This window comes from Gigantopelta aegis, chromosome 10, assembly GCF_016097555.1.
Source record: "Gigantopelta aegis isolate Gae_Host chromosome 10, Gae_host_genome, whole genome shotgun sequence".
NCBI lineage: Eukaryota > Metazoa > Mollusca > Gastropoda > Neomphalida > Peltospiridae > Gigantopelta > Gigantopelta aegis.
Genome location: NC_054708.1, coordinates 41,284,503 through 41,306,694, shown reverse-complemented (window position 1 = coordinate 41,306,694; position 22,192 = coordinate 41,284,503). Strand labels below are relative to the sequence as shown.

General features: G+C 36.7%; 1 protein-coding gene across 1 annotated transcript in view; it reads right to left on the bottom strand.

Moving 5' to 3' along the window:
- LOC121383630 (sacsin-like) overlaps positions 1-22,192 on the bottom strand; it is a 47,776-nt gene that overhangs the window by 4,291 nt on the left and 21,293 nt on the right. The window contains exon 19 of the mRNA XM_041513723.1: positions 13,871-22,182. Within this exon, the coding sequence (XP_041369657.1) occupies positions 13,871-22,182 (8,312 nt within the window). The remainder of the gene's footprint in view (positions 1-13,870; positions 22,183-22,192) is intronic.

Genomic DNA, 22,192 nt, shown 5'->3' with positions numbered 1-22,192 from the left:
CCATCTTCAAGTTACTAGGTGTGGGAATTTCAAATCCATCAGCCATGCTGATTTTCACAATGAACCATCAAAACCATTGGGAGCCACCCATATGCCTGGCTATATTTTATTTGTAGCCTACTGTAGTTGGAGCTTTTAATATTTGTGATATCTGGAATTATCATCCAGCTTTCACACATTTATTTTTGATTAATTACTGAAAAAAACTATTTTTAAATGACATAATTACCCGAACATCTATTTTATTGCATTATTTTCTAATCCAGATCAATACAATATGTATATTGGATGTATTCCTACAATCAGTAATCCAGCATTTTATTTAGCTAGTAACACTGGGTAATACAGCTTTAACAATAAAATAAATTATCAACTTACTCCAAGGCAGATAATCAAATCTGAAAAAAATTGGTTCTGAATCTAGTATAAACCTAAAATGGTCTTCGTGAGAGCAAACTAAGTGATTATTAAAAGAAAAAATTTGATCTGGAGATCTAAAGGTATGTTTAACAAGCTTATTGTTATGTATAACTAAGAATAGAAGGCACAATAGTGACAACAAATTTAATTATGTCTTTGGTGAAGTTTTTCTTTAAATTTATTTTATATTTTGCATAAAACTACAAATTTGTCTAAAATATAACTTAGCACCCTATAAATATGTCAAAATGACAATAAAAATCAAGTTCTTTACAAATTTGAGTTTTCAGAATTTCATAAATGAAAAATTAACTATGTTAATGGAAACTAAAGACATTAACCCACTACTGACACAGGTTATTTTTAATATAAAAATAAATTGCTATTAAAATCTTAATTCAGGTTGCCTATATATAGCACCATATTTAAGAGCAGTTGTATATGGCAAGTCAAATACCATGTAAAAAGAAATTACTGAAATATTTACAGTATGAATTATAGGCCAAAACCAACTTTTCCTCAGTGCTAACTTTGATTCAAACTCCATTCAGAGCCATGTACAGTGATTAGTGTCAAGGTCAAGGTCATTGTGAACTTGTGTGGTCCAGTGACAGCTAATTAATCAACCAGTATCAGTATCATTTAATTTAAAAAAATCACAAAATCATAATATGTTTTATTATGCACTGAATATGTGCTATAGGGTGTATACTACCAAATCAAATCCCATTGACGACAATAGTAACATATGTGGCTAAAACTCCTACCTGCAACGTATCAATTGACATAAACGCCACGGATATAAATACTACCACCCCTCACCCTTAAAGTGAATCACAAAAAAGTGGGTGTCAAGCTGCTCATTTCTGAGATAACGGGTAGTGTCTATGACTACCCTAGTTCCGCACAAAATTTGAGTACTTTTTTTTACAGGTACCCCATACATGTTCCAAGCACAAGGCTACTTGACACAGTGGTACTAGATGAAATAAAATTGCATACATTTTTAGCCCAGATGAAACCGATTTTTTTTACAACCAACACACTCACATTTATAACCAATCACAGGACTTGTGGTGTTCACTTCTCTATCAAAAGTTGGGTGCACCTCGAACTTTGAACCAGCCGGAAGTTATTTGGTTTAGTACTACCTTAAGTTCTCCTATTTATTTATTTGGTTAAGTCCTCACCCCTCCCCTCTCCAGTCCCTAGCTTATTGACAAACAGACAACACATGCCAATGGCAAATGGTTTGTGTAGAGTCAGAATAATTAACTACATGGATTATATGATATCAGTGTTTTCTTCTTTGATGGACAACACATATGGCATATATGCACATCTGCAAGCATCCACTCATTTGATTGCACTTGTAGTCACTCCTGCACTTGCAGACACACATGCAAACTCACCCATGTATGTACATTTGGACACACACATAAATGTATGTGTGCATGCATGCAAACATACACACACCATCATTTTACTTCATTCTGTTCCACTGACATCCAATAGCCAATGATCAACAAATCAATGTGTTCTATGTTCTAGCGGTGTTGTTAAACAAAACAAACTTTCATTCTGTTCTCACAAATAATCCACTCCTTGTTAAAAATCTCAGTACCCTTGTCATTCAGTACTTGAAAGTCATTATTTCTACTAAGAACCAATCCATTCGTTATTAAAAATACGAGTATGTTTTTACATCGGCACATTAGGTTTCATCTATAATCAACTCACTGACACATTAAACATCCCAACTTTGACATCCACCGTGAACACCGTGTATTCACCACTGAGTGTCGATCGGTTGCGTGCTGTTGTGTTTCTTTGTTAAAGTATTTTAGCTATAAACATTTTAATATTAATTTTATACTCTTCAAAAAAAGAAACTTGACATTGGTAAAAATAATTATAATCAGATTATTTTTACAGAATCAAAGACATCATAAAGACAATCAAGTAAGTGAGCGAATGGTGATGCAAAAACACTATAAAACATGTTCGATTTGCATAAAGGTAGCCATAGTCAACATTTGTACTGAAATGCAAAAACGCAATCCTCAGAGAAGCATGTGCATCATGAAGTTCTGTAACTTTGCATGCCAAACCCTCTGTTGGCGGGGCATAAAAGGCCACATCAGCAGTGATTCAAATGACACTGTAGGTAACGTAACGCAATAATGCCAAGATTGACGTCAGCTCAATGCAATAATGCCATTGAGAGATTGCAAGCAGGGGTAACTCAACAAGCTGTGGCAAGGTACTTTGGCGTCTCCAGACAGACCATCTCTGCTTTATGGGCACGGTACAACACCACTCAAAGTGTTAATGACAGGCCAAGTTCAGGTCGTCCCAGAGTAACCACCGCTGCTCAAGGTCGATACATCCGGGTGTGTCGTCTTCGAAATTGAACCACAACAGCAACAACCACAGTGACACAAATCCCTGGACTACACTGAATTTCTGACCTCGTAATCGGCTGAGGGAGGCAGGAATTTTCCCTAGAAGACCAGTGCGATATAACGTTTTGACCCCACATTACTTAGCGGAGTGTCTGCAGTGGTGCCAGAAGAGGGTGAGACGGACACGTGCCAGGTGGAGGACTGTTTTGTTCTCAGATGAGTCATTTCTCCTGTCATTTGCTGATGGATGCACACGTGTTTATAGATGTCGAGGGGGAACGTTACGCTCCAAACTACGTGCAACAAGTTGACTGTTTTGGTGTTGGCAGGAATCCATCATGGTGTAGGACGCCTCTTGTGCATGTGGCAGGTGCACTGACGGGCATCAGATATCGAGACGAGATTCTGCAGCATCACATCTTTCTGCACATGAATATCAACAGTGGAATGTTTCAGCATGACAATGCCAGACCACATATTGTACGTGTTAGTCTGGAGTTTCTACAGCACCACAATGTCCAGACATTACCTTGGCCTGCCTGTTCACCGGATTTAAACCCAATAGAACATCTATGGGATGCACTGGATCAGCGTGTGCTAGAGGAATCTACCACCCTAGACACTTTCTCAATGTCTTACAACACTGCAGCATGAGTGGCAGAACATCCCACAACATGTTGTGCAATGTTTTATTGCTTCCATGTGTCGCCGTTGTCAAGCTGTCATCAGGGCTCGTGGTAGTCATAACCGATACTGACATTTTACCCACCCCTATGTCACACATATGCCTGTGTACATGTTTCAGGTGGATTTCCAGAGATACTGTTTCGGATATGTACAGAGTAATCCCCTTCCCATGGCGTCTTGATCTTTTGTTGCTTGTATCATGTCTACCAGGTTTTTTTAAATTAAACTTTGAAAATCAATGTCAAGTTTCTTTTTTTGGAGAGTATACATATATACATAATTCTTTTTGTTATCACTGATAGATGATAACTAATATTTAATTTTAACCTTATATATTTACTAAATAAGATATTTATATTTTTAAATCTATGTTTTGTCTTCATGTTGTATATATGTTGGTGTATGCATGTAAGGTTAAGTGTGAGGGTAGCTTACCTGGCCGTAATCCCTTCCTGCTCCCGTATTTTGCCTTTCTATTAATATTATATAAGTGAGGTTTTTTTAATTTGGCCTTATGCTATTTTATAGATTAATTCATTTACAAGGGTCCTCTCTTTTAATATTTTGTGTATTTTTTATCCTGTTTTTAATCATTATTTATATTCTTAGTTTCATAAAAAAAAAAATATATATATATATATATATACTACTCAAAAGAATTTAAGGGTCAGACGATATTTTCGACATTATTTTCTGAATGTCAATTATATTAGGTAGACCATAATATCACGCATGGTATTGTTCCATTTTGACGAAAGTGGGTCTAAGCAACCCATAAATGAATTAAAATCCACTGTCATTGACACTGTCGACTAGTTCTAATGGCGAAAACATGCTTACATTTGCACGTAAATTAGGGCGAAAGCGAAAGGTCTGCTAAGTGCCCATAACTTGCTTTTTCACAAAGCGCTTCATTTGCACGCTTTGCATGTGTATTCCATGTTCCCAATGCTGAATTTCCGTATAATTGGAGCTTGCGTTCGTGTACGGTGCACACTCCAAATTCGACAATGGTACGACGTCAACTGACTATCGAAGATCGAGGAAGGGCTATTGCTTGGCTTCAGGATGGCAATACGCAAAGAAATGTTGCTCTGAGACTTGGTGTCAGTCGGAGTGTCGTTGGCCGACTGTGGCAACGGTACCAAGCAACGAATTCTGTTCGAAATCGTCCACGTTCAGGAAGACCCCGAAGCACTACAAATAGAGAGGACCGCTACATCACCAATATGGCTCTACGTCAACGCACAACCACTGCACGCCGATTACGTGACAATCTGCGGACTGCGACTGGAACTCGAGTGTCTGATCAAACCATACGCAATCGTCTGAGAGCCAATAATCTACGCTGCCGTCGCCAGGCTGTTCGACCACCACTCCTACCACGCCACAGAACGGCCAGACGTCACTGGTGCACACTTCATCTGCGGTGGCAACGTGTTCAGTGGGGTCGAGTGATGTTCACTGATGAGTCCAGGTTTAGTCTCCAGTTCAACGACGGTCGGGTTCGTGTCTACAGACGTCCTGGGGAGCGCTTCGCTGACGTTAACGTTAGACAACGTCACCGGTTCCGTGGTGGCAGTGTCATGGTGTGGGACGGCATCTCTATCCACCACAGGACCCCCCTCTATGTGGTGGATGGCAATCTGAATGGAATCCGCTATCTGAATGAGATTATCCGGCCGTTGGTTCTCCCAGGCCTTCAGCAGATTGGCGGCGGGGCAGTTCTGCAGGATGACAATGCCAGACCCCACCGCGCCAGGGTGGTAACGGACTTTCTCAGACAACAAGGTATCGCCAGGATGGATTGGCCAGCATATTCGCCTGACTTGGCCCCAATAGAGCACGCCTGGGACGAATTAGGCAGGAGAGTTCGGGATAACCATGCCCCTCCGGCCAACCTTCATGATCTGGGTCAACTTCTTATGGCAGAGTGGCAGGCCATTCCCCAAGAGTTCTTCAGATGTCTGATCAACAGCATGAGGCAACGATGTGTCGAGTGTATTCGCGCCAGGGGTGGATTCACACACTATTAAACGAATTTTCTAATGTGTAAAATCCATGTTTGACAACCTTCAACTTTGACAGCATGTCATGTGACTTTCTTGTATACAGTGACGTTTATTTGTGGTTTTTTTGTAAATATGGAACAATAAATTAAATTGTTGGTGTAGTTTACATCATCAATCTAATACACTCTGAAACTTATTTGGTTATAAATTTTTGACCCTTAAATTCTTTTGAGTAGTATATATATATATTAATTTTAATTTAACAACCTTAACGAACCTTTTGGGGGCTCTTAAGGTAACCTTTCCACCTAACCTCCTTGGGCTTAATTTAATTGAATCAGCTGTCAATATAATTTATAAATAATTAGTTTAGATTAGCCCATGAAAATTGACGCCACTTAGTGAAAAATGATTAAATAGAATAGTTTAAATTAAAATTATATTTTCTTTTAGGCACAATTAAAAAAACTGAAAGCCCATTTCCCTTATTTTATTTTTTTGCTTAAATAAAAATTTCCAAATTATCTGTTAAGTAACTAATTCTTGTCCCGAGTCAGGCCCCTGATCTTATTGGAGGTCGGACTCGGGATGAGTGTGTTCGAAACCTCAGTGGTATATGAGCACATTAATCAAGCTACTTACTTACTGACACATTAAAATTACCAATCAATACTTTTTATATTTCCACATTAACCGTAACACATGAGCTCAAATAATATCTACTACATGTAGCTATAAATATATTTACATTCTGTTGGAAGCAGCACAGAAAATACAACAAACATTATAGTAAGTTTGTGTAAAAAGAGAACCGATGAATTAGCATATAACTCTATAATGAATAATGATAAAAGTTACATTAAAACATATTACAGAGTTTTAAACACATACCAACTCAAAATTAATTTTTTACTAAAAATGTCTGTTTCTTAAAAAAGTTTCTTAATTGCCGTCAAATGATACAGATTAATCTCAATTTTAATACAGGGGTGAAGATAAAATGCTAGAACAGCCTTAGCCGCATTGCTATTGAAGTAATAAAACATGCAGTACACCGAGACTAAAGGTTGGACAGTGCATCTTTTATGTTGGCTATTTCATCAGTTGACCTTGTACTTGCATTGTAAAATAAGATTTAGCCTACCGGTATGTAATTTGATGATAATTTGTGTAGAAACTTTTATTTACACTGAATTAAAAAGAAAAGATGAAGTTATTTGAGTGGTATATGGGTTTAAAACTTAATAACATGTTTTTATATGAATTTTAACTTTATTCATTATAAGGGGGCAGGACGTAGCTCAGTGGTACAACACTCGCTTGCTGTACGGTCAGTCTGGGATCGATCCCCGTCAGTGGGCCCATTGGGCTATTTCTCGTTCCAGCTAATGCACCACAACTGGTATACCAAAGGCTGTGGTATGTGCTATCCTGTCTGTGGGATGGTGCATATAAAAGATCCCTTGCTGCTAATCGAAAAGAGTAGCCCATGAAGTGGCGACAGCGGGTTTCCTCTCAATATTTGTGTGGTCCTTAACCATATGTCCGACGCCATATAACCATAAATAAAAATGTGTTGAGTGTGTCGTTAAATAATACAGTTCCTTCCTTATTCATTATAGAGTTATATGGCAATTCATCAGTTCCCTTTTCATGCAAATGCATGCACTAAGAGAAGTGTATCTACAAACTGGAGAATTCAAATTCTTGGAACCGGCGTGACGTCACACGGCCTAGTTACCGATCATCCAGGTCTTTGGGGGTGAAGCAAAGCCTTAGTGATTACTGTTTTACATAGAATCAAGTTTTCATATTAACTTTTTGCATGCCTTGCATATTTTCATTTATTTTCTGTAGCTAACACATAGTTGCAGCATGTCTTATGAGTATTATAGCAGCTTGGGTTGTCATATAAGAGAAACAAACAACGGGAATATGAATTAGTACAGTCTATATTTATTACCGACATGTTTCCGTATAGCTTATATTGTCGAGGGGACCTGACTAGAGGCAGGTTGAGCAGAACAATTTTTGTTGATGCAATTTTAAGGTAATGTTAATTATAAATTTTAACTACTTTGAAATGATAAGATAATTATTAATATTATAATAATTATGATGTGGGCTACAAAATATATAATTTGTATGTATAATAATAAAATTTATATGCATGATTCAAGATAATTATTTTAATGATTTAACATAATTATTTTATTTCCAAATAGAATGTAATAATTAAACAAATGCAAAGTTGTTACTTTACAACTTTAAATTACAGTATTATTATTGTTATTCTTATTATATAGATGTATTGACAACAGTGAAAATGTTCCACTGAATACATTCTTTTATTCTTTAAAAAAAAAACCCAGTTTCTTGAAATAATGAAATGATTTTGTTTTTACAGATTGTGAAATTATCTCATGATGTTGGCCTTCCTTACCGGTTGAATGCAGGCAAAAAGAAAATAGCAATAATAAAATATAGCCAACCTCAGACCTTGTCATCTAAGGGGAGTTGTATCTCTCTCTAGCTACCCATCACTCCCCTGAGATTAGTTCAAGGAGAATAATATATAGCTCCCTTTGGCATGTGAATATTAATATTTTAAATTGTCCCCCATAATCTAAGTTAGGGTAGCAATTAATAACTCCCAATATTATTTTCATGTCACGGTCTACAACCTACTAAAACATAGTGTTACCTCATCGAATAAAGATATAACTGTTTTAATAATAGGGTTTAACATGGTATATTTATTAATAAAACACAAAAACTTAGCTGAGTAAATAATGTTTAACACACACACACAGATATATATATATATATTAGTGTTGTTTTATACCTAGTCAGTGGATATTGCATTTTGTCTTGGGCTGTATTGGAATTATTGCAATTAAAATTTAAGTACAGTGTAATATGTACAAAACTAATTTTTCATAAAATACAGGTGGAAAAAGGAGATGGGGCAATTATCATGACTGTTAGTAAACTGATCTGTATCAATATGCCTTCTGCTAGACTAGACATATTTAACCGAAGTTGCTTTTGACCTGGGTTAAATTACCTCTTGTATAGATGCACTTACATAGCATATTCAAGGAAAATGTATGAATGAGATGGTTAAATGCCATATTATTCTCCATGTGAAACAGTGTTTTTAGAAAGGAAAACAAATATCAAATATGGCGATGACCATTCATTTTATTGCAGATAATTGCTAAAGCAGATTGTGTGCACACATGCACACACACACACACACACACACACACACACACATACATAATCTGAAGAACTGCTGAATACCATAAAATGACATGTAGATGCAAAAAGGTAAGTCCTTTAACTTGAACAGAAACAAAATCTACAAATGTGCCACAACCACCAAATTACATTGATTCATAACAGAGTAAATTAAAAACACCCAGAAAAAAATATATATACATGTATGCGTATATATATATATATATATACAGTAGAATCTCACTGGCTCGAACGCCCAACGGTCGAACCTACCGGTATTTTCGAACCAAGAACAAAGTCCCGATTTCTCTCTCTATTAAACCCCTTTATTTTGGTGCTGATTGGTCGTATACCCCTGGGGTCGAACAGAAGCTTTCTCTCGAACCAGTTTATTGGTCTGAACTGTAAAATTAAACATATTTAGCTCGAACGGCTACATCTATCCGAAGAAATAAAAAAATAAAAATTACGTATAATTTTTTCGTCGATCCTTTCACGCTTATCGTGTTGTTTATTTAGCACCTGTCTGTAATTATCTTTCAGGTACAGACAATTGTAAAGTGGTAACCGTTAGATGAATGAACATTGCAAGTAAAATCCAATCAACTTATGAGTCAATCGGACCATCTCGCCCAGCCGGTTTTAGGGAAACATGCGAGGTTGTCCGATTGATTTTTGTGTTACAGAAGCACCCGACAACGGCCGAATGCATGGTTCGAACTACCCGATGGGTCGATCAGACTTTGATGCACCGACAGTGCTCGAGCTGATGAGATTCTACTGTATATATATTAGACACATGTATGCGTATGTATGTATGTATGTATGTATCCGAGATACAAGTATATCTTTATTGTTTAATACATTATACATTTGGGCTATTAAACGTCCGCAGGTACAATATCTGGAGTGAGGTAGGGGGCAAAATCTTGAGTAGTAGGGACAATCTTGGTAGGGGGAGAAGCCATATTTATATATAAAGTAGTAGAAAACCTATATTTTCGTACTGCAGGCCTGCTACAGACACATTTGCACACACACAATTTTATTTTTTTTAAATAAAGTTGAAAAAAGAACTTTTATAATGAATTATTATTATTATATGTGTGTGTGTGTGTGTGTGTGTGTAATTTAACTGCATATACTTTTATTTTAAAAATAAAAATAAATGAATAAATGGATGTAGTAGCCGAAGATGGCAAAATAAATATAAGTATAGAGAATGTCTTGATTGAACTCTAAAATTAGATTAAATGAAAAATGAAGACCACACAAATTTGATGATAAAAAGAATATACTCTTTATTCAAGAACTGGATGCATCCGGGGTTTTGGGTTTTTTTAATTTATTTTTATTTATTTGGGGGGGGGGGGGGGGTGTGTCATGAAAGTAGATGGAATTGTGTATTTTATTTACAGTATAATGTGGAAATGTTATCAATGCACATGCTTTAACCATTTTGGTTGCTGTTAACGTCGGTTATTGTTGACAAGCAACAACATTAAACTCCACGTAGTCGCATTCTGTGTGGGAAGCCATGGCGTTGCATCAGGTTTGTCATGTTTTAGTGCCTTTACCCATAAGCGGCGTCTGGTCCCTTCTTTTTGAAATTTGTAAAACGTTTTTTTTTTTAACATCAAGTTATGGTTTATGCAACCAAATGCACAACATGTTTTAGGCATCTTGGCCGTTAACTGTTCACTATCAAACCATACGTAACTAAGGAGAAGCTTCACCGCGTCACGTGATAAACAATGGCGGATAGGGCCGAAGTACCCGTATGTTCGGTTCCGAGAATACTCACCTACATGTGTAGCGGAAATGGGTTTGAATTATATAAGTGATGTAAGGGAAATAACTCTATTTGTATACATCTGTTATGTCATTATGTTATTAGTATGTTATTGTTAGGTAATTAAAGTTGGTTAGAGTAATTAACTAATTGGAGTAATGTTAAGTTTATAAATGGTAGTTATTAGTGGGGAAAGTAATTAGGTTGGGTTTGGTCTTGAATTATTAGCTGTTAATTATTGGTTTTAAATTATTTATAGTCTAGACACCACCATTGAGTTTTGTGTTAAGGAGTATATTAAGTTTAGCTTAGAGGGTTTAGTTGCAAAACTACTAGCTCTCCTCACTATTTCAATTAGAATGACCATCAAAATTGCGCCAAATTTCCTTCATGTAAACGTGCACCTCTTTCTCTTTTGATATAATCCTATGGGACTTTCAAAATTCCATAGCACCAACTAGACCTCGCCTGTCACCAACATTTGGACTGCTGGTGCTCCCTGGCACTTGCCAGTGCAGGCATCCCTTCTCTAAACACCCCCCCCCCCCCCCCCCCCACACACACACACACCTCTTTCCTGTCCTGGACAAAGGGATCCGGCCAAGGCCAGTCCCTGTGCCCAGTATAGGTGTGCACTACAACAGCTTGCTCTGAATGTGCACGTAAAGTCTTTCACTTCACTTCGGGTTTAGTTTTGAGTTGGCAGAGGGTGAGTAAACTTCACTTTACTGAGTGGTCGTTTCGTTTTGCAAAAAAAACGTCCGTAAGGTGAGGATTCCGGACTACTGGAGTCCGGATTAACGAGGTTCCACTGTAGTAGGGTCTCAGATCACACTTCATAAATCATAAATACATAACTTTACTCCATTTCTTTTATTAATAGGATTAGTATACATGGTTAATGAAATAAGATATATATAACATAACTAGAGACAAAACTAAACAAAATATATAACCCAAAGAAATATGAAAAGACTGATCAGATGAAACACAGGAACTCAACAACACTAGTTAAATATTTCAAAAAACTAAGAAGTGCATGATTATACATGTTATTGTACAAGCCATATTTAACTTTTTTACATTTATTTGTGATACATAACTACAAATTCACTGATCCCTGATATCAAGAGGTTAATTTTTATCTCCATTTTTTGTACTGTTTATACCATTTCATATTGTGACCATTTCTTGCAAAATGTATATATTCTGTTTCAGCCAAAGGCAGATTATACGGCTTTAGCAAATAAAGTGACTGATTGATTGACTATCGGAGCTGTTTTTGATAATTTAAATTAGAAGTTACTTACATTTTATTGTCTAGAATACAGTATCCATTTTTGTACATCCAGTGTGTCTGGTCATCCTGGTGTTTGAATTAAATACCCAGAAATACATTTTTAATAATTCTAAAACCACACATTACTCTGAGACATAATGGTAATTGGTATTTTGTCAAACTTTAGTTTATTTTAGATTGTGTTTCCCCATTTAAACATCACAGACATGAAGTTTAATATGGGGTATGCATGGGTACATTCAACAATATTGTCCTGAACATGTTCTGTCCATCCTGTTCTGTTAAAAAAAAAAATTATTTGGATAAAATGGCACATCGATCTTCTGTCTAAAATGGTATCATTAAATAATAAAATACTAGTATAAATACCTATTTATCAAATTTGGGATAAAAATACTGCTGAAAGACTGTTGAGCCTATTTAAAGCATCTAGCAATTGAAGGAAATCATCATTATTATTATTACATTTTGTATTATAAATGTATTATTATTATTATTATTATTAAGAAAAATATCTATGTAACCAAGTGTAGTTTTTGCTATTTAATATATTATTAATTAGATACTTAGGGTATTAATTGTTTGTAGTTAGTCACTTATTTTATTACAGTTTATATATTAATAGTGAGGGTAATGTTATTGGTTGGTTGGTTTAGATTGGATATTGGGTTGTTAAGTTTTCGGTGGCACCTGCAATCAGTGACAGGTGACGGTTGACTGAATACAGTGACACTTTGGACAGTAGCACTGCATGCTGGGTATTTTTTCACCTGTTCCCGCCAAATTAACCACACCCGATCTCATTCTTTGTTCTGCTTTGATCTGAACAACATCTTTCAATCTACGACTGCAAAGTCAAAGATAACTACTATATTTTCACACGCGTTTTAGTGCAAACTAGAACGAGATGCCTGGTAAGTGAATGTTTTATAATAACATATTTTAACTCAATATTGAATACCAGACTGTGTTATATTTTAGTTCATATAAGACAAATGTATGAAATATATTTTATATAGACATGTACATGCACAGGTGTTTGTAATGAATGAATGAGTGAAAGAAAGAAATGTTTTATTTAACGACGCACTCAACACATTTTATTTACGGTTATATGGCGTCAGACATATGGTTAAGGACCACAGATTTTGAGAGGAAACCCGCTGTCGCCACTATATGGGTTATTCTTCCAATTAGCAGCAAGGGATCTTTTATTTGCGCTTCCCACAGGCAGGATAGCACAAACCATGGCCTTTGTTGAACCAGTTATGGATCACTGGTCGGTGCAAGTGGTTTACACCTACCCATTGAGCCTTGCGGAGCACTCACTCAGGGTTTGGAGTCGGTATCTGGATTAAAAATCCCATGCCTCGACTGGGATCCGAACCCAGTACCTACCAGCCTGTAGACCGATGGCCTACCACGACGCCACCGAGGCCGGTAAAAATGGGTGAGTGAATGAAAGAATAAGTGAATGAATGAACATCTCTAGTATTATTATTATCATTATATTTATTTAAAGACGATTATAAGAAACGTATTATTGTTATTGCAGGTTTTTCATATGATCATTATTAATAAATGAACCTGTGGAAGCAAATCTTGTTATTATCTTCACTACCCGAGGTTACATCTACAATGTTGAATTAATGGTCACCATGTTTGTCATGTCACTGTTCGGACTAACACCTCTCAGTAGAACAGATTACACAAGTCTGAAACAATGAATAGAAAGAAACCCTGATTTTTATGTGACATCTATCGGTGACACAAACACTTTTTAAAACATTATTTGAATTAAATGGGTCCAGCTATTTCAATGGTATTCTTCGATGTAGAACCTGCTGTTTGACTCTTTGTTTTCACAAAAACTTAATCCAGATGTGTTACAGGTTAGTTTGTAGACTTAACCAAAACTATTTCTGTAGGTGGTAACTAGGGTAACTAGGGTAACAGTCGCTTTAATGAAGCTACAAACTGCTTGAATATATAACCAAAATAAAAGACAAACCTGATGTGATTTGAAGCAAATCCAGTTGAAAGCATCATATGATGGGTTTGAAAGTCCTTTCTTGGCTGCTTCAAGATCCACTGTTGCCTGTCGTAACCATCGTTTGGCTTCTTGGAGATGTGGATAGGCATTCTCCCTTGTAGCTGAATGAAAGCTATAACTACCAGATGATGAATAAGAGCTGTGTCTTGTTCTTTGTTGGTAACTATGGTAACAATTACTCTGTGATTCAGACCTTCTGTCCATGTTAGTGAAAAACCATGATGATTCAAATGTTGGTGGTGTCCATGAATGTTTCTCTTCAGTGTCATCAATACTTTCACCACGGTTTAGTTTGGCAACATAAAACTGGATATACTGACATACACTAGTACACAGCTGTTGTTGGTCTGGGTCATTCTTGTCAGGGTGCCATTTCAGGTACAAACGTTTTACCACCCTCTGTCGATCAAGCTCATCCAAATGTAACCATGCATTTTTCAATGTCTGTCGAATTTCTTTCAGCACATCATTTAAATCTGGTGAACTTGGTGATGCACTTGACAAAACAAGTTCCTGACTTGAAGTTGTTTTATGCCTGCAAAATTTGTACAGCTTTGTAGCATTCAGTTCCTCCGTTCTGCCTTCTCCAACTTCAACACAATACTTACTCATCATGGGACAGACATTTTGTTCAATAATGTCCCTAACAATAGCATAAATGTAGACAGCATCAGATGATTCCATACTTGAGGTTGATGCACTGTTCAAGGATGACGTTTCTCCTTCTTCATCTGTTTCATTGAGCATTGGATCATAGACTTCAAGGCCAATATATTCATTTTCTTTCAAACTTTCAAAGTTGTTGTCAAGCATCCAATGAAAGTCTTCTGGAATCAGAGTTCCAGGTGGTGGAAACAGAATTTTCTTTGATTTACCAAGTTGAAAATTTGACAACAAAACTCCATAATTATCTAAATATGAACTAATATCATTTTCACCCATTTGAAGCATTTGAAGCATTTGTGATAAATTGATTGTTTTATTTCCAATTTTTCCTCTGACCATTCTGTCAATTTTCTCTGCTATTCGATTACACATATCCAACTTATTTGTGCATGCATGTGTATCTAAATACAACACATTTTCATCTTCTTTAGGTATGAACTCTAAAAAACAGTTTCTTTTTTCTTCACTCCCTGCAACAGGTTCTTCAGAATAAATTAAATTTGTCTTTAGATCATTTACTTGATGAATCTGGATGTTTTGAAGTATCTTTTCAATCAACCTCACTTCAACTTCAGTTACTGACTTGCTAAAATTTAAGACACTTTGATGATTAACAATCCGAATAACACCAGACACAAAAGGAGATGATGTAATACACTGCATATATATATCAGAATAAATATCAGTGTACGCCTGTTTTTGGCATTCTGCTGTTACATGTTCTTGAACCAGTGATGTTAGAATATGTGGCCTAATTTGTTCTGGTAGCAAACGGACTGTACCCTCATGATCAAATACAGGAATATTTAGTTCATCAAATCCAATGAAGTAGGTTAGGGGTAGATACCCAACTCGCTTCTGTAATGTATAGGAGTTTGACAATACTAAGTCTTTGGCACACACAAGTGTTTCCATTGAACTTGGCAAATACAAACATGAAACAGAAAGTTCATTAGAGGTACTTTGACATGAAAGATATTTGAACAGCCTATCTACTGCCTTCTGTACCACCATCCAGTCATTGGGAATCAATTTATTTTCACCAATTTCCAAATGCTTTTTTATCAACACCTTTGCATAATGATTAGCTGAGACAGTCTTGCTTACACCAAGGTTTTCAAAAACAGAAAAAAATTGACCAAAATACAAAGGTGACTGATAGATGTATTCTGGAATAGCATCAGTTTTTTCAAGGTTAATAACAACATCACTTGCTCTGACCATACATCCTACATCATTGAGATAAATGACAGGGTATGCTTCTAAGTACATTTTGTCTTGTTTGTTAACTCCTTCATCTTTTAAGTATTGATAACAGCTGTGCATTATCTCTTCCAAACAAGTTTTGATTCCATTTATGACAGGTACATTCATTTTTTTTAAAGACACTGAAATGTTTTTCAAATGGACAATGACATCATCTTTTTTTGGAGTATATTGGCATCCAAGTTGTGAGAATATTTTCTTGTCAAAATATGGCAACTCTGGATGTAATGTGCAATTTGACCAACCTAAATAACAGCTCTTAGAAGACACTGATCCGCTGAAGGCAATTAACTGTGATCCATTTTCAAACTGTTTGTGAATAGAATCCAATGTCTTTCCATGTTTATGTTGATCTTTTATACAAAATGGCAAAACAAACTTTATATGCTTAATCTTTGACAGAAGGTTTTCCTTCATGAGATTTGGTCTGTTAAATAAATGTTCAATAAGTGTATTGGACATATTTGCAACCTTTATTGTTATGCCTTCTTTACCTAGTATGTGAACTTCATTTGCAAATCGGACAAAATGATCAACAGATACCTTGTCTATCATGCCTGCCAATACTAAAAAGTCATGCCACTCTGAACTACCATAAGGTTGTGGAGGAAACTTTGTTGGACACATTACCTCAAACACAATCTCCATGCTACTGACAAATTCACAGGCTCTGCAAAGAGTACCATCTGTCTTCTCTATAAATGGTAATGTCCGCAGTGTGTGTATTAGATTGGATTGATCTGTGCTCCATTCCTGGTCAAATCCTGCTTTTAGCAAGTTATTTTTAATGTGCAATAAGTGGATTGCCTTAGCATCTGTTGGCAGACACTCAAACTGTGGTAGAAGATACTGGCTATAGAAACCTTGTGATGTAAGTGCTGTTATGTTCATGAAGGTGTACAGCTCTTTCAGGGCATGTTCAGATCGAAACACAGTAATGCCAGTCTGTGAAGACCAGTCATCTAATCCTGCTCGTGGAATATATGGATAACTGTCTATCACAAACACTGGCCTGCAGCAATTCACCAGTGACAGAGTAGATCTTGAAAGGGTAACAAAAAATGGCAAAGCCTTCAGCATTTTGACTGCCTCATTCTTGACAGACTGCAGATCATTCAAGTTGTCACGAAAGTATTCCAACAAAGTACAGGCAATGTCAGTAGACTGAATCTTCTCATATTTGTGACTGGACAAAGCAACTAACATACTGTGTGGATTTTTTAAATTTGCAGTTAGGGATGATGCAAAGTTAGCTATTTTTACATCAAACAGAAATGGAGATGAATTGAAGCAGGGCAAACCAAGAGTTTTCAAAGCTGTAACTACTTTCTTGCTGGTTTCAATTTCAAGATTTACAACAAATTCAGCTTTTTCAAGAGGATATAGCTGATTAAAGGATGCACTTTTTGTTATGTCTTTCTCAACTCTAATTACTGAACAAAGCAACAGGCTCCATTCTCTCAGTTCTTGGAACTTTGAAATGGACAAATTGCCTTCAGTAAATTCATTCTGTAATTCATCAAAGAGAAATGTCCACAGTTTCTTGATCCATATCTTTGTGGGGAGTTGTTCAGTGTTATTCCACTCAACAGGTGTCCCTTGTTTGAACTTGGCTGCATCTAAAGTCTTATCCAGCAACTGACAAAGGTCTCTGATGTCCATTTTCTTTATGGCGGGACACTGTGAGCAGTTTAAAAACAAGTCAGATATGTCTTTGTGAAGACATGCATCTGGTGATCCTTGAATAAGATCGGTGAACTTGGTTACAAGAATTGGATCCTGACTGCTAAAATATCTGAGCAAAGATGAGTTTGTCAAACATAATGGAAGACCAATTATGTGTTCACCAAATGTTTCAGAGTTTTGACAAAATGTGATAACAAATCTGACTGTTGAACTGTCACCAAATGGAGATAAGTCAACTGGCTGAGGTAATTGACCAACAAAGCATCTGTCTGTTTCCTCTTCTGAACTGCATGATTTCAAGAAAGTAATAACATTTTCTGGATTTACAGTGTGGACTTCATTACCAAGGTCAGCTAAATCAAAGCTGCTGTAGATCCAAAGTGGTGCTTCAATTACTTTCATTCCAATTCTTTTCAACAAAGCAGCTAGTTTCAATGCTTTTGATGTGTGATGCTTTACTTCACTTGAGCTTGTAGACACTAATCGTGATGCACTAGTAGCCATATTTGGTATACTTCTGAAAACACTGCCAAATGTTGATGACCCTGGATTGTGCTGTTCTTTGTTTTCCTCTGCATTGTGTATCCTGATATCTTTAAAGTAAGATTCCAAATCATTGAAATATCCTGGAAAGCCTCTGGTAACACCTACAGAAACCCAGCTGACAAGATCAGACTCCTTACAACAATTTATCACAGGGAAAAGTGTCAATCTGTTATGAAATACTGTTGTATAAAATGCAATTACTAGTGATTTCCAGAACTCATCACTGATTTTATTTCCATCAGGAAACAGCGAGTTGTATTTGTTCACAGAATGCTGCACCCTATCAGGATCCACATCCTCAAACACTTGCATCTGCTTTAGAGCTGTAAGATACGCTGGTACAATCAGTGCTTCAACCATTTGTTTGTTCCACTTGGATCGGATATCACTTGTACCATGCCACAAATTCCTTCTAGCTTCATGATCAAGAGCAAAATGTCCATTTATGTGGACTGGTAAGCCTGTTTCAATTGGCAGCGGAAGCATACAAAAGGCTTTCTTGTCGCACTGTGCTTGTGGTTCATCAAGGCGTGCAGCTACTCCACCTCTCGGTAACAGCTTGATGTCTCCTTTCCTCCATGCTGAATCTATTTCTTGTGGCAAATCACAAATTGCAGCAAATCCAAACTGATGAACAACCAACCATTCTTGTTCCTCTTTTTCATGAGAGTTTTTTAGCTTTAGTGTGACCACAATCTGTTGTTGGTTCATTTCCTTCAGGCCTTTCTTCTGAGTTCTTGCATTTTTGACTTGCTGACCAAGAGTTTTAAGAAACTGATGATGTTTCTGAATGTTTTCAGCACCGGCAGATGCTTCAACAACATGTTCCTTTTCAATATTTCCATTTTCATTTATGGATGCCACTGAAATTTTTCTTATGTTATGAAGAAAGAGAAGTGATTCGGCCATTTCACATTTAAAAGATTCTAACAAATGTTCAATTTCAGTTATACCAATAGCCTTTTTAGAAATGTCTGATTTCTTGGCCATTTCTTCAGTACGAAGTGGGAATCGAAACAGTGTGCCCTGTGGATGTAGTGCAATTTGATCTTCAAGAAAACATGAAAACACATCTCTGTATGATGTACGCAATTGTGCTATGTTATCAAACCTTGCCCCTGGAACACCTGGCTCAGCAGTGGGAGTGTACAGACAGTTAGGGTCCAGGACACATAATGTCTCCTCAGTTTCTGGTCCCACAGTCAGAAAGGTTGGAACATCTGTCAGGTGGTAAACAGCATTAAATCCAACCCCATACTGGCCCGTCTTTAGTGGATCACCTGCTTTACTGCCAAGACCCAAGTCCTGTATTCCATCCAAATCCTTCTGTGTAAAATAGCTGTTGTTATAAACACACAAGGCAGGACCTTGCAATGACTTCCATCTATCATCAAATACTCTGTTGCATGGATGCGTTCTGAAATCTTTGATAAACATCAATTCAGTTGCCCCAGCATCATCAGCATTCTGCAGGAGTTCCTTCATGAGAGAAGAGTCACATGGATATCCTTCCAGAATCCGTTTCAGCCTGTTGGTCAGAGCCTCGTGTTGACCAAATGACTTAATAAATGGCACAGAATGTGATTTTAGGTCTTCCTGGCGTTTAGTCTTAACTCCAAAGGCCACAGCAACTGCAACTGACATACTGTGATGAAGGAACTTCATAGAATTTTTTTCGTTAAGCCACTCACAGTCATCTAAACAGAGTTCAGAGAATGGATGCAAAACACCCCTTTTATCTGGGAGAAAAAGGGATTCAAATACTTTCCCTACAGATCCAGGCTCATTGGTATCCATAAGATGAACCAAAAAAGAAGCTGCCTTTTGATAACAGTGAATCTGTGTTTTAGATAATGCATTTCCTTCACAGCGGTCTGCTATCTGTATCATAATGTTTGCAGCATCTATTGGTTCAAAACTCTCTCTTACACCAATAGTTCTCAGAAATGAGCTTTTTACTGAAATAGTGTCTACTTTGTACAAATAAGGCTTCAAGTCATAGTCCAGAGAAAATGCCATTTGTTCAGGCCTGATGAATGCTTTATCCTGCAGGATGACTTGTTTACCACATAATCTGTCAAAAACTAGATTCATTTCTCTTGTGTTTGCAGATGAACAGACTTTGTTCAGATAAAAATATATGGATAAACACATAGATGACAGTTTATTGTATGCAGTAGTGTCAAGTATAGGTATCGGAGTCAAAGATACTGTCAACAGATGTTCAACAACCCTTGATGCTGGAATATCATGTTCCGATTGTACACCAAGCCATTTGAGAACATTTCTGGTTGATATCACGTCTATGGAATTCCCATCTAAAACAAGGGTATTGGAACAGGTGATATTAATGCATTGTTCAAAACAAAGAGACAGTGGTGTTCCCAGATACTTGTTCTCATCATTACAGCACCAAACAGTTGGCCAATTCTCTGGTTTCTGGAGGATGGGCAAAAACCTTTGATTTTGTATTTTGTCTTTAAACTCATCTAGACAAGTCATAAATCGATTCTTCTCACACATGCTACCTTGCAATATTAGAACTTCTTCAAGGTAATGTAAGATATACTTGCATCGCCTAACTGCATCTTGTATACTTTCTTGACACAAATTTGCTATGGATGTAACTCTTTCATAGACAACACTCCAGTGCAGTTCATCATGTTGCATTCCAAGATCAATTAGGACAGAAAGTATTTTTGCAGTGCAAAAGTTATTTTCTTTAGAATTTAATGGAAAGACTCCATCTGAATCCTGAAACAAGTGTGATGTCTTTCCATTTGGATGAACAAGGTCTTTTGGTTGTTTGAGTGTTCCTAAAGGTCTTGTTGGTATGCATGGAGTCTTCTCAAGTAGGGTTTTCACTTCTGCATTTCCATGTTGTAAAGCAAACATTACCAAACAATCCCTATCCTCATTATTCCAGTAAGGATCACTGATGTTGGGAAAGAAAATGTCTTGATAAAAAGCATTCATATTCAATGTATGAGATTTCAACTCGGTATTCAGTCCTGCTACAGTAAAACCTTTAAGGATGTTTTCTGGAAGATCTATAACAATTGCCTTCCCTTTGTAGAAGTATTCAAATGCTTTGAATGCTGTTTTCCCAACAGTTTTTGCAAAACGTAACATAGGGTCTAAAACCAATGCATTTTGAAAGCAAACCCATCTTCCATTATACAAGAGAACTTCAGGATTCTCATAAACAATTATTTCATGAAACTGCTTAACAAGTGTTCCATACTGTATTTCGGAACCTGGCCATAATTTATAAAAGCTTGTGGGATCAATATCACCATTTATCTTCAAGGCCTCTAAAAGTTTGATCACAGAAAATGGCACTGCATCTGAATGGAGAACTTCGTTCCATTTTGCTTCAGTAGAAAATGATTTTTCATCTTCTGATTTGGAACATAGTTGTTTTCTGTCATGTGTCACAGCAAATGCCCCATTTATATGTAATGGCAATGGAATTGTAATTGGTAATGGCAAAAAGCAAAACAAGTGACCTTCCTTGTAAAATCCTTGGGAGCAGTCTGATAATGGCAGTAGAACAATGTGACCTTGATTTTCACAAACAGGCACAGCTGCAGCTGCAATTGGCAAAAGCCCTTTCAGTTTCTTTGTCATTGCCATCTTTGCAGACTCCTTTCTTCCCAGTACCCAGGCAATAATCCAGCTCACCTTACTAACTGTTGGAGCAATGCTGCACACTTTGTCTGCTGCATTAAACACTGAGAGAGAGATACTGATTCTTTCATTAATGGCATCACTGGTGTCAAAGTTTTTGCTCTGACATTTCTCATTCCAGATAACAGAAAAGCTCTTTAGCACCGAGTCAGAGAGATGTGTACTGATATGATCTATGTTCTTCTTTACTTCTACAAGAAGGGTGGCCTTTGAAGGGTCAGATTTATTTTTTGGCAAATGGTACATTCGGACAGTTTTCACATTTTGACAAAAAAGAAGTAAATTTCCAGCACTACCTACAAACATCTGAAGGAATTTTTTCATTTCGGATGAAGAATAGAACAATTCACTGATGTCACTTTGGTCTGCTTGCAGCTGTGTTCGTAGTGGAAATCGGAACAAAGTACCAGCATATCCTGTTTGAGA